The sequence below is a fragment of the Lathyrus oleraceus genome, chromosome 7 (genome assembly GCF_024323335.1).
Source record: "Lathyrus oleraceus cultivar Zhongwan6 chromosome 7, CAAS_Psat_ZW6_1.0, whole genome shotgun sequence".
NCBI classification, from domain to species: Eukaryota; Viridiplantae; Streptophyta; class Magnoliopsida; order Fabales; family Fabaceae; genus Lathyrus; species Lathyrus oleraceus.
The window spans coordinates 547008918-547022309 of record NC_066585.1 but is presented as its reverse complement, the minus strand read 5'-3'; the positions used below and the strand labels follow the sequence as shown (position 1 = coordinate 547022309).

The 13392-nt window shown below is 36.2% G+C and overlaps 1 protein-coding gene across 1 annotated transcript; it reads right to left on the bottom strand.

Moving 5' to 3' along the window:
* Nucleotides 1-7506: 7506 nt before the first annotated feature.
* On the bottom strand, nucleotides 7507-11229 carry LOC127107634 (uncharacterized). Its single transcript, XM_051044931.1, has one exon. The coding sequence runs from the start codon at nucleotides 10858-10860 to the stop codon at nucleotides 7672-7674; it is 3189 nt and encodes a 1062-aa protein (XP_050900888.1). The 5' UTR covers nucleotides 10861-11229; the 3' UTR covers nucleotides 7507-7671.
* Nucleotides 11230-13392: the final 2163 nt, after the last annotated feature.

Genomic DNA, 13392 nt, shown 5'->3' with positions numbered 1-13392 from the left:
TTCCTATGATCCAATCTCTTGTTCCACAACTCACTTTCACCTTCAATACTTCTTGCACTAAGGCATTGAGTGTCTGTTGTTGCAACATTCACCTTGAAGTTTCTGTTTTTTCCCAGTTCATACTGCATAATCAGCTTTTGATTACAGGCATACAACTTCAAGAGATTGTCCTTTATGATTATTGAAAAATCCTTTTTCAATGAACTAACCTACACTCATCAGTTTGTTGTTCATGCCAGGAACATACCATACATCTTGATCAATGTAGTTTTTCCATTGTTCAACTTAACTCGGACATTTCCCATTCCTTTAGCATTTAAATACTCATCATCAACACATCTTATCTTGGTCTTTTTCCCTTAGTCAAAATCAACCGGCCATTGTTTGTCTCCAGTTAGGTGATTTGAGCAACCAGTGCTCATATACCACCAGTATACCATTGATCCACCTACATTCTCAGGTGCCATCAATAGCACAGGTTCATAATTAGAATATGCTCTAGCTATGTTGCCTTCTTCAGCCTTGCTAACCTTTTTTGACCAGCAATCAATGGCAAAATGGTCAAACTTGTTGCAATTGTAGCACTTAACCTTTCTCTTGTCAAACTTCTACTTTCCCTTCTGAACATTCTAATGTTTCTTATCAAAATTGAAGAGTTCTGACTTCTGAACACCATCATCATACTTTTTCTTGTTCTCTATCCATGTTTTCTTCGAGTTCTTCTTTCCAAAAGAAGCTTTCAGAGTCTGAGATTTCAGAGCCTGTTCTAACTTTTTGTCATAGTTTCTTTCAGTCAGACACAACTCTTGTGCCTCTAAACCACTATGAACTCTTAAATTCTCATGGTGCTAGTATCTTTATAAAATTATATGGATACAATTATGTAATCAAATATAGGAGGAAATGATCTCATTTCCTTTTCAATGATTACTTGTTTAGAGAGCGTTTCTCCATAAGACTTTATCTCATTCGTGACCACAATCACTCTGGAGATGTAATCATGCACCTTCTCATTGTTCTTCATGCTGAAATTTTCATATTACTTGTGTAGGGACTTCAACTTGACCTTCTTCACGAATGCTTCACTACCATAGCACCTCACTAATGTATCCCACGTTGCCTTCGCCTTTGTTGAATTAGCAATTTTGTCAAACACCTTCTTATCCACACGTTGATGGATATAGAACAACTCATTTTGACACTTCTTCCTTATTTCATGTTGTGCTGTTCTTTACGCTTCTGTTGCATTTTCTATAAATGGTGTGTAACCGTCATTGACAAGATCAAGAACATCTTGAGCTCCAAATAACACACACATCCAAATCGACCATTGGTTCCAGTTCTTTCCGTTGAATACTGGAAACTTTGTGTTCAAGCTACCATTTTCTCTGCTCATCTTTGTTCTTGTGAAAATCACTCAGTTCTCACCAACACTCGTATTTCCCAAACCCCGAGAACCAAAATCTATGATTCTCTCTAATTTCGAACTTTAATTCAACTCAAATTTCATTAACGGAATAAATAAGATGAAGATGAGAGAGAGAGAGAGAGAGAGAGAGAGAGAGAGGTATCCGGTGACTCAGATACCTCTGGTGTTTGAATAGGTGAAACCTGTCACATACAGGAAGATGGAGGCAGTGATGTGTCACTAGGTGACATCTGTCTCCTACGGGAAGGATAAGGTGGAGATATATGATCCCTAGAAGTCGCGCCTCCGTATGAATCAGCTAGAGGGAAAAGGAGCCTCTGAAACGTGACATTTTCCCTTCAGACATATGCATGTTGTGCAATCCTCTCATGCCTCAGTCTATCATCTTTATCAGCCATAATGTTTGTAAGTAAACCAGACAAGTGTCACACAATTACTACAAGCAACCTTACAAATGATAAAAGCAAAACAAAAATAGACAGATAAATTACGGAGATGCATCTACGGTTCTTGGGAATCAAATGTTGAAAACTTTCGGAGATGCATCTCTGAAATTTCCTATAACTTTCATCTTCGTCAATGACGATGATGCAGACCACCAAAAATAATGCATTGACTGTTACTTTTAACTATCAAACACATTTCTCATAATCTATCAACTATGAAACATGCATAAACTATGTATTTCAATACATAATCATCAATTTCTACAAATTTATACAAAAACTCAAAAAAGGTTACAAAAATCAAAAACTTACAAATTGTGAGTTTACTTCAGTGTTGAATGAGCTCTTTGATGTACTTAATGTTGACGAAAGAAGCTTTGAACTTGGTTGATTGATTTTAAGAGAATGTGAGTTGAGAGAGTTTGAGAAATGCTTAAAGTTTTTTTTATATAAATGGGGAAGGAGAAGAGATTCTAGCGCGTTTTAGAACAAATGGCATTCGAAGATGCATCTCCGGAATGTACACGAAGATGCATATCCACAGTTTTTCACATTAAGTCATAATTCTATTGACTCATGGTGTGTCCGGAGATGCATCTCTGAAATCTTGGGACATTTTTGTATTTTTATATTGTTAGAAGTAATTCATATTCAGTAGTAATAGTATTAGTTTTTCGTTAACCTTAACCTAGCTAGTGTAGGATAACACTTTTGCCTATGTGACATAATTGTTTGTATATATAAACAGTGTAGTTGTCATTAGTTAGTAGACAACAGAGTATGTACTGAGTGTATGCATTGTGTGTGGCGGGGTGTGTAACCATTTGTTGTAACCATTTTGTAATAGTAGTGGATGTTTGTTATTCTCTCTCTTTTCTCTCTTCTTCCATCTTCATCTTCTTGATCTTGTGCACCAACAATTGATATATAGAGCTCCGGTTCAGATCCATAGGGAAACACCGAGAAACACAAGTGAACGATGAGGCGTTGTGTGATCGATTTTGTTTATTGAATTCGTGTTGATTTTTTTATCGAAATCATAACAGAAACACATTTCTTGATCCTACTGGATTGGGAAACACTAGCGTTTGGCGAGATCTGAGTGATTTGCACAAGATTGAAGATGAACGAAAACAGCAATCTGAGTATTAAGCTTTGAGTGCTTGATGGAAAGATTTGGAATCAGTGGATGATTCAGATACATGTTTGTTTGACGCCCAAGATGTTCTTGATCTTGTCAAGGATGATTACATTTCGATTTCACTTCTAGAAAATGTAACAGATACGTGCGTTGTAGCAATTGAACATTATAAGAATCTTAGCACCAAGATAATTGAAGAGCTGCAAAGCAGTCTAGAGGCACAAGAGTTGCATATGACTGAGAGAAACTCTAAAATGGAGGTAGAGCAGTAGGCTCTGAAAGCACCTTCTAGTAATAAATATCATAAGCAATCTCGGTCAGAAGTCAAGAAGAGATATGATGGTGTTTAGAAGTCAAAAATCTCAACTTCTGAAAGGCAGAAAAATGCTCAGAAGGGGATGGAGAAGTATGACAAAAGGAAAGTTCAATGCTACTATTGTAAGAAGTTTGGTCACTTTGCTGTTAATTATTAGTCAAACAAGGAAAGGAAGTCAGAAGAAGCAAATTTAGCCAGAAGAGATTTGATGATGAATCTGTGTTATTTATGTCTTTTGAATCATATGTCATGTATTTGGCAGACCGGTGGTATATGGACACTGGCTACTCAAATCATCTTAATGGAAATAAGAAATGGCTGATTGATTTTGACTCTAAAAAGAGGATAAAGATCATATGTGATGATAAATACCTCAATGTTGAAGGTATGGGAAATGTCATATTAGTTTTGAATAATGGTAAAACAACATTGATTCAGAATGTGTGGTATGTTCCTGGTATTAATGAGTTAGTTAAATTAATTGAGAAAGGATTTTCAGTTACCATGAAGGACAATCTTTTGAAGTTGTATGACTGTAATCAAAAGATGATTATGAAGTCAGAATAGGGGAGGAATAGGAAATTCAAAGTGAATGTTAAAACTGAAAACTTTGAATGACTTAGTGCAACAAGTGTTGTGAAGAAAAGTGAGTTGTGACACAAAAGATTTGGTCATTTGAACTTTAGATGCTTAGAGCATCTGAATTCAAAGAAGTTAGTACATGGAATTCCTGCAAATAAGAAGCCAAAGAAATCATGCAATGTGTGCATGAGAGGGAAGCAACTAAGACTTCCATTTGCATCTGAAATGCCTCAAAGAGCAAAGCATGCTCTGGATGTGGTGCATTTTGATGTGTGTGGGCTATTTCCAGTACCTTCACTTGGAGGGAATAAATACTTTGTGTCATTTGTTGATGAGCTCACAAGGATGACGTGGGTATCCCTTATAAAGTTCAAACACGAGGTGTTTGCTGAATTTAAGAAATTCAGAATCAAGGCTAAGAATTAGAATGGTCAGAAGCTGAAAATTCTCAGAACTGATGGTGAAGGTGAGTATAAATCTACATGGTTCAGAAAGTTTTGTGAGGAGAATGGAACTGGGCATGAGGTGACTACTCCATACACTCTTCAGCACAATGGTCTTGTTGGAAAAAGAAACCAAACTTTTCTTGATATGACAAGGAACATGTTGAAGGAGAAGAAGCTCACTCACATCTTGTAGGGAGAAGTTGTTGCCACTGCAGCATATTTGCTCAACAGGTGTCCAACCAAGAAACTAAAGGAAATTGTTCCTTTAGAGAAGTGGACTGAAGATAAGCAAAGTGTGAGGCATCTAAAGGTGTTTGATTCTGTTTGTTACAAACATGTTCCAGATGCTAAAAGAAGGAAGTTGGATGACAAAAGCAGAGTTATATTGCTTGTAGGCTACCACAGTACATGTACTTATAAGCCCTATTGTCCTGTCACTAACAAGGTTGAATTCAGTAGAGATATTATTGTGAAGGAATCAGAAGCGTGGGATTAGAGTAAATCTTGATCCAACTCTAGTGAGTTAACTTCTGAAGATACATTAGAATCTGAAGGTTCTAAAGATGGGTCAGAATCAAAAGATGATTTTGAAGGTGACTCTGAAGGTAAGTCTTACTCTTAAGGCGAGTCGGACTCTGAAGGTGAATCTGATTCTGATCCAGGTTTTGATGGTGATTCAGACTCTGGTGGAGACCTGGACTCTGGGAATATTCTAGACTCTGAAGGTGGTCATGCCTCTGAAGGTGGTACTTCTGGGGTTCCGGCATCTGATACTCTTCCAGGATCAGAAGAAGATTTTGAACAAGTTCAGAGGCCACAAAGAATCAGAAAGATTCCAAGAATATTTATAGAGTTTGACATGCTGCAAGATACTGAAGTAGACTTTGAAGAAGAAGTCATTCAGTGTGCCATGTTAGTAGACTTTGAACCAGTGAGTACTGAAGAAGCGCTCAAGAAGAAAGTGTGGTTGAAGGCCATGAAAGAACTTCAGGCTATAGAAAGAAATAAGACTTGGGATCTGAAAATTGATTCATTTTTCAAGCTCCAAGAATTCAAAAAGTGTGAGATGGAGTATGGCATTTATGTTCAGTATACTTCTGAAGGCAATATGATTCTGGTATGTCTGTATGTTGATGACATATTGCTAACATGAAGTTGTGAACATGAGATGGCTAAGTTCAAGAAAGTGTTGATGAATGAGTTTGAGATAACTGATCTAGAAAATATGACATATTTTCTAGGAATGGAGATTTTGTACTCTAAGAAAGGTATCATTTTGCATCAGCTGGAGTATGAACTTGGGCTTTTGAAAAGATTTGCCCTGATGAATTATAAGGTTGCAGTCACACCTTTAGAAAAAAATCACAAATTTTGGACTCTGATTCTGAAAGTGATGATGTAGATGCTACATCTTTCAAGCAGTTAGTTGGATCTCTGAGGTATTTGTGTAATATCAGACCTGATATTTGTTATGCAGTTGGAATGGTTAGTAGGTTCATGAGTAAATCTAAGTAGTCTCATTACCAAGTTGTTATCAGAGTTCTAAGATATATTAAGGGGACTCTGAAGTATGGAGTTTTGTTCCGTTCTAGAGAAAATACTAATTCATAGCTGACGTGTTACTTAAACTCTGATTGGTGTAGAGACAGAGTTGACAGAAGAAATACTTCTGGATATTTGTTTAAGTATCTAGGAAGTCCTATTTTTTTTTGTTCCAAGAAGCAACCAATTGTTGTTTTGTCAACCTGTGAAGCTGAATATATTGTAGGTGTTGTAGATGCATGTCAAGCTGTTTGGCTTCTAAATTTACTGCAGGGTTTGAAGATCGAGGTAAATAAGTCTCTGAAGCTGATGATTGATAACAAGTTTGCAATCAATCTTGCCAAGAACTCAATACTGCATGTGAGAAGCAAGCATATTGAGACTAAGTATCACTTTCTGAGAAGTCAGATTTAGAATGGAGTGCTAGAAGTTATGCACTATAGCACCCAAAAATATCTGACAGATGTTCTGACGAAAGCGATCGAGACTGATCAATTTCTTCATTTAAGGGATGAAATTGGTATTGTTAATTTTGATTAGCTGAATATGAATTAAGGGTCGGTGTTAAAAGTAATTCATATTCAATAGTAATAATATTAGTTTTTTGTTAAACTTAACTTAGCTAGTGTAGATTAACACTTTTGCATATGTGACATTATTGTTTGCATATATAAATATTGTAACTGTCAACGGTTAGTAGACATCAAAATATATAATGAGAGTGCATTGTGTGCAGTGGGGGTGCATAATCATTTGTTGTAACCGTTTTGTAAGAGTAATTGAAGTTTATTATTCTCTCTTCTTTCATCTTCATCATCTCCAACTTGTGCACCATATGGTGTCCTAATAATACAAAGGGTGCATTAAAAAATCTCCTAAATTTTATGACCCTTTCAAAATCCTTAATCGCATTGGTCCAATTGCCTATCAATTAGAATTACCCGTACTGATGATAATACACAATGCGTTTCATCTATCTCATGTAAAAGTTGTGTGAATCCTCAAAGTCCCTCATTCCAACCTCTACCTGCCCCCAACTCCAACGGCTAACAAGGAACCGGAGCTTATGCTCGAGAGAAAAATGGTTAAGACATACTGTTAGTACAATAGAAAAGGGAGTCTTCTTCTCAAGCTATATGGGAGTTCTACTATGATTTACTCAAGAAATATCCTAGTCTTCATACTTGAGGACAATTAAAGTCACTACTGTTCTTCTCCAAACCAAAAGACCACCATCCTCGTTTCGACCAAAAGACCACCATCCTCGTTCCGACTACTCTGACCACCACAAGCAATCTAAAGGAGGCAATAGTTCTCACCTTTTATCCCTATGACGATGGCCATCGTTCAGGGTCACAGTGAGTTTGGTGAATATAGAAAATAAATCAAACATTTGGAATAAAACAATGAAAAATAATTGGAAACAAGTGAAAGAGAGACAAAATCAAAAGCTTGTCCTTAAAGTTAAATTTTTTTAAGGGAATCATGGATATGGTCTGTTGATATGTAACCAGTACAGTACAGCAAGCAAAGTAAGTTTCTAGAACAATATAGAAGAACTAAAAGCATTAAAAAAAGGAGAAAAAGAATCAGAAGTTGCACGCTGAAACCACAATTTACTTGTTTATTCTGTATTTAAAACTCAACTTCTCATAGACATTATAATACATTCCCAAAAAAAAACTTTGTGCTAACTTTTCATGCATGTAATGTAATGATGTAAGTATGCAACACGATAGCTTTTGTCAGTAACACAGATTAGTTCTACATCATTCTACATCAACTTGTTCTTTCTCATTTTCACCACCACCATTGATGCCTGGAACTAGTTCAGTTTCAAACGACTTAGAATCCAACCTTTCATATCTGAAACCCGGAAGAAGCTTATATCGCCCAAATGTCAGAACCTGACTCAACTTGTCATAGCCCAATCTCTGTTGAATATAGACCAAAATTGCAAGAATAATTGCAGTCACAGGGATAGCAATGTCACCAAATTTCGAGTAAAAATCCAAACTTGGATTGATAAATTCTGAGTCCTCGGAAAAGTAAGGATTTGGAACTGGAGCTCGAATGTAGTCGTATACATGAGGAAGAAGTCTTACTAGAGTGATTCCGATAAAATATAGTTTCCTGAGTGGTTTACAATTGATTTGCCAGATTAAGTTTCCGATGATTTGAGGAAACAAGAAAAAGTCTTGCACAAGACCTGCATATTCTTCCAATTCCGCGGCCCAATCTGGCAACGAATGAGAATTTTCTTTTTCAACCATATATGCCTTTTCTCTAAGATGTTTCGGACTGGTTTTCGTGCTGTGAATTATCATAACAATTACGTAACCAATAAGATGTAAAATGAAGGTACAAAGAAGTACCCTTTTATCACTAGGGACATAACGGGGCTCAGAAGAGGTTCGCTTTTGTAATCTGATTCGAGACTTCCACACTTTCTGAAAAAGCTGCAGAGTTAGTAGCAACGATACAATCAACAAAAGTTTCACAGTGTAATCGATGATATGGAGCCACTCACTGTTCTCCAAAGTACCAGATGACGACACATCATAAGACTCCGAAACCATTCTTTTGAAAAGAGCTTCTGCACCTGTGATTAGAGGAATGCTATAACCAAGAGATTGAACACCAAGCACAATAAGAGATACATATGGAAGAGAATCCACATTGTGCTTTATGTAAAAAAGTTGGCTGAAAATGCAACCAACTGCCAATGTAAGTGTCAAGATTCGGAGAATCCCTTCGACACCTCGGTGTGAGAGGACATCCTCGCGTTGCTTTCTGTATATGATTGGAAAAGTTTGGAGCTTTATTGTGTTGAACCGAAGGCCATCATCGTCTGTCCTTTGACTTTCTATAGAAATTGTGGCAGTGGGATTGACTAGCCACCGAGTTGTTGTCGGAGGATAAGAAACAACCACCTCAATTAAACAGTCCATTCCAGCCTCTAGATCATAGCTCTGATATAAGACGCTCCATGAGGCTCGTACATCTCTGCAACCAATAAGATACATCTTTCCAACATGTGGATCATAAAGACCTTCCAGAAAAAGCATGGAAAAATTACTATAACCTTTTCCACTAAGACTCAGTTGTGCCGATACATTTAAAAGAAGCTGTTTTTCGGTATATTCAGCGGCATTTCCTTGATTCGGTGTATCTAGTTGTTCCACTGTAGAACCATTTTGAGCGTCAAAATAACGCCCAAACATGGGACCTACAGAGAGAATCTCCATCTGAATATCAACTCTTGGGGCCTGCACACGAGGCATAGGATCGGGAAAACCTGGGATATGAAAAGTGAGATCTTCCGAAAGAAGGGACAGACTATCTTGGAATGTATCATCTTCAAGTTTGGGGAAAGTTAGCAATGATTTCTTAATGACGGTTGAAAAACTGAAGGGCTCATTTTTTTCTAGGATCGTGCCGGCAAGATTAATTTTGGAGTAACTGTAATTTGGATGAGTGAACATGAAATAATTCCAGAGTTCTGTAGGTTGCACAAGCTGTTCAAATGATAGAGGAAAAAAGTCACTATTGCTATTAATAGGAGACAAAGTTCCCGAAATAATACTATGTTGCTTTATGGAGAAAGTGGTAGGTATATACAAACAAATCCGAGTATTACAGTTACTCCCTTTGGCATCGACAAGTCCAAGGCAACCAACCATACAAAGCTGTCCACTAGAAGATTTCCAGATTCCTTCAGTGGCAAGCGACATGTTGTTGACACCAGATCTCTTTGCTGCATTATATCGATTCTCGGATGGAGAAACTGCTCTAAAAACTGCAGATACCATAGTGGAGCCAGACTTACGATTACCAGCTGTTTGCTCACAGATAACATCCTGCATATAAAGTTTGACATCTTGAAAGCTTCCATGTGTTGATTTGATTCGCTCATCCGACAAAAAAGGACCTAATCGACTGCAGAAATCGTCGGTGCCGTTACACCTCCAGTTTGGTACAACAGATAAAGGTTTATCCCTAGTAACTTCTTCGAGGATTTCGCAGAACCTTGTCCCTTTGTATACAGTAATGACATTATTTGTCAGATTATCTTTATACGGGTATGGATCGCATGCTTTGGATAGAATATGTTGTGAGCCAAATGTGTACTTAGCTGAGCTACCCAACTGTGACGATATGTGAACCACATCAAAGTATTTAGGATTTGAATCACGGTTCAAACTTGTTAACTCTCCGGTGATCATCCTATTTGTTAAAGTGAATGTCAATGGATAGCGAAGAATCAGCAGAACTTGATCATCCTCCGACATAGGTACATCACTAGGATTCTTCTTCATCCATTCCCATGGATTAGCAGGATCGGTTTCACGAGTCGGAAGCATAGTGTTCCCTAACAAACACAACACTCTCTCCCCACCGTTTCTCTTCGATTCCGTGTAAACCCCTTGAAAAGGAATCGAAATCTGAGAATGTCCAGGCCATAACCGAAAATCAAGATTCCCATCACCATACACATTCTCCATAAAACTACCATCTCTAGTAATCCCCATCACCATGAAACCGTTGATAGGGATGGACTTCTTCAATCGATGAGCATGGTCAACATCCGTTACTCGAAAAGACACCAATTTCATCGGACTACTACGATCTCCCGGTAGCATCCCCGGCAAATCCGCATCATCAAATGGCATAATTGGAAACTTACCATCCTCCTGAATCCAATCCCCATTAACAAAAGAAAACTCTCTTTTCATACCAACAACACCACTATATCCCAACCTCAATTCAGATGCAGCAGATAAAACAGACACGCATTGTTTCTGAACTTCATCAATTCTATCATACTTATAGCTTACATGAGATCTCTTATCAAATCTATACATTTCTTCAGAAATTTGTGAATTAGCAAGAACAATCACCAAAAAAACAGAAAGAAAACACAAAGCAAATGCTGAAACTGAAAATGGTAATTTCATGATTCTAACCGACCCAAGAAAAAAGTCAAAAACTTTCCTTGAGGAATTGACTTAACAAAGAGACCCAGTTGCTTATTTAGTTAAATTTCATGATTTCCAACTTCATTGCATGAAATCCAACCACAGATCATAGTTTGAAAGAAGATCTATAATGAAGAAACAAAAGCATAACAAACCTGAATCAGGCACAGATCAAAGTAGAATTTTTGGGAGGAAGTGGTGATTGAAGATGTTGAACAAGTTTGTGGGATTTGAAATTGGAATTTGGGGGTTGATGATGGAATGAGAGAAAGTGAAGATGAGTGAAGACTTAAAGTTTGAAGTTGAAGTAACGTTTGCCTCTATTGGCTGGTTGGTCGTCCTCATCCAGAATAATTAACTTCTATTTTTTCATTAAATTAAAAATGTAAAAAGTTTAATTACATGATTTTTTAAAAGATTAATTACTATGCACGGTTAGTGTAAAAAGTTTTGATTCATGATTATCATCCATTTGTATTATTGTATAGATTTTTAAAATAAAAATTAAATTTGTTCTATCCAACGTCTATTATTAATTAACCGTGTAAAATTCATTTACACTATCAATGTATTTCAATTAAATTCTTTTTTTAAATAATAAATTGAATATCTATATAAAACATTTATGAAACATATCGCACTTAATGGAGCGGAATGAAGCTAAGTAAAATGAAATATAAATTTTTCTCTATTGTTTGACTATTTTATTAAAAAAAAATATTTTATTCAATTGGATATATCCTAAATCGAATGGAATGAAAAAGGATGATGTGATGAAATAGATTTTATTTTCATTTCACTTCATCCATTATTTATAAATTTAAATAATAAAATTTTATTAATTAATAGTTTATTTTATTTCATTCTATCTTATATCACAAATTCAAACATAAGATAATAGGATAAGACAAGTTTTAAAGTATTAGACAACTATTTATTTTATATCGCTCTTTAGTGGACAATAGACATCACAAATAAAATAGAGAGAATGGTACCCACTCATTGAATATTAGGAAGTGTACCATTAATATCCTAATTCAACATCGGATATAATCGAAAGTTTGAACGTTATCTGATGATGGAGAGTTTAGTGTGAGGGAATGAGAGCTTAAGAGAGAAGAAGATTTGATTTGTTGCAAATGGATAGCTTTCACTCATAATTCCATAATGGCTAAATACAACAAGTGATAACATACCAACCCATCGTTGCAAATAAAATCTAACATACTTTGACACCTTATCCTTCTAAAATGCTTAAAAGGGTGGTTTAAGGAAAAAAACAAAATAAGGAAAAAGACAATTAAATGAATTATGAAATCGTATTACATACCCTCCCCTTCACATCATCCATGTCCTCATGGATGAAAATCAGGAAATTTTTGGATTAGATCATAGTAAAATTCCCAAGTGACTTTGTGAAGAGGTAGATCATTCCAATGTACCAATACTTTAGTAGTTGTTATGTCACCTCTTTTCACCATTTTCCTATCAAGAATGGCTAAAAGGGTTTTGTCTTGAGGACTTATAAAAGGAGTTAAGTGTTAGATATATTGGCCATGAGGATTTGAACAAAGTTTTAGCAATGAAACATGAAATACATTATGTATTGCAGCAGATGCGGGAAGTTGGAGTTTATAAGCAATGGCTCCAACGTGATCTTCAATCATAAAATAACCATAAAACTTGGGGAGTAACTTATGAACACCATGAGATTTCAAAGAAATTTGTGTGTAAGGTTGCAGTTTAAGGTAGACAAAATCCCTTATAGCAAACACCTGATCGCTCTTGTGCTTATTTGCTTATTTGCTTATTGTGCCATCCTGTTTTGAGCACGTAATAGGTAAAGTTTGAGGAGTTTAATAGCTTCCTCCTTGACCAACAGAGTTCTATCCACATTTAGGTTTGCAATAGAATTAGGAAGGGAGGGTAAGTGGATAGGAGGAGATTGCTCATACACTATTTCAAAAAGAGTGGTATGGGTAACTGAATGATAATTAGTGTTGTACCACCATTAAGCTAAAGATAACCATTTACACCATTGATTTGGTTGTTCAGCAGTCATAAACCTTAGGTAAGTTTCTATACACTTATTTACCATCTCAGTTTGGCCATCATTTTGAGGATGGTATGAAAAAGAGTTATGCAGTTCCACTCCTTGTAACTTAAAAACTTCTTGCCATAAGGTACTGAGAAAGAGAGAATCTCTGTCACTAGTTATTGTCTCCAGAAGGCTGTGTAATTTAAAAACATTGTCAAGAAAAAGTTGTTCCACATCAAGAGCAATGTAAGGGTGAGCCAAGCCATAAAATGTGCATACTTGCTAAGCCTATACACTATAATAAAGATGACTTGTTTACCTGGAGATGGAGGAATATGTTCCACAAAATCCGTGCTAATGTGTGTTCTGAAAGTTCAATCACAGTATCATATGGTATCGCTTATTTGTTTTGATGTTTTTGTCAATTTGAATTGTAGTTGTTTTAGTTTATTTATGTATTTGTAATTTGATTT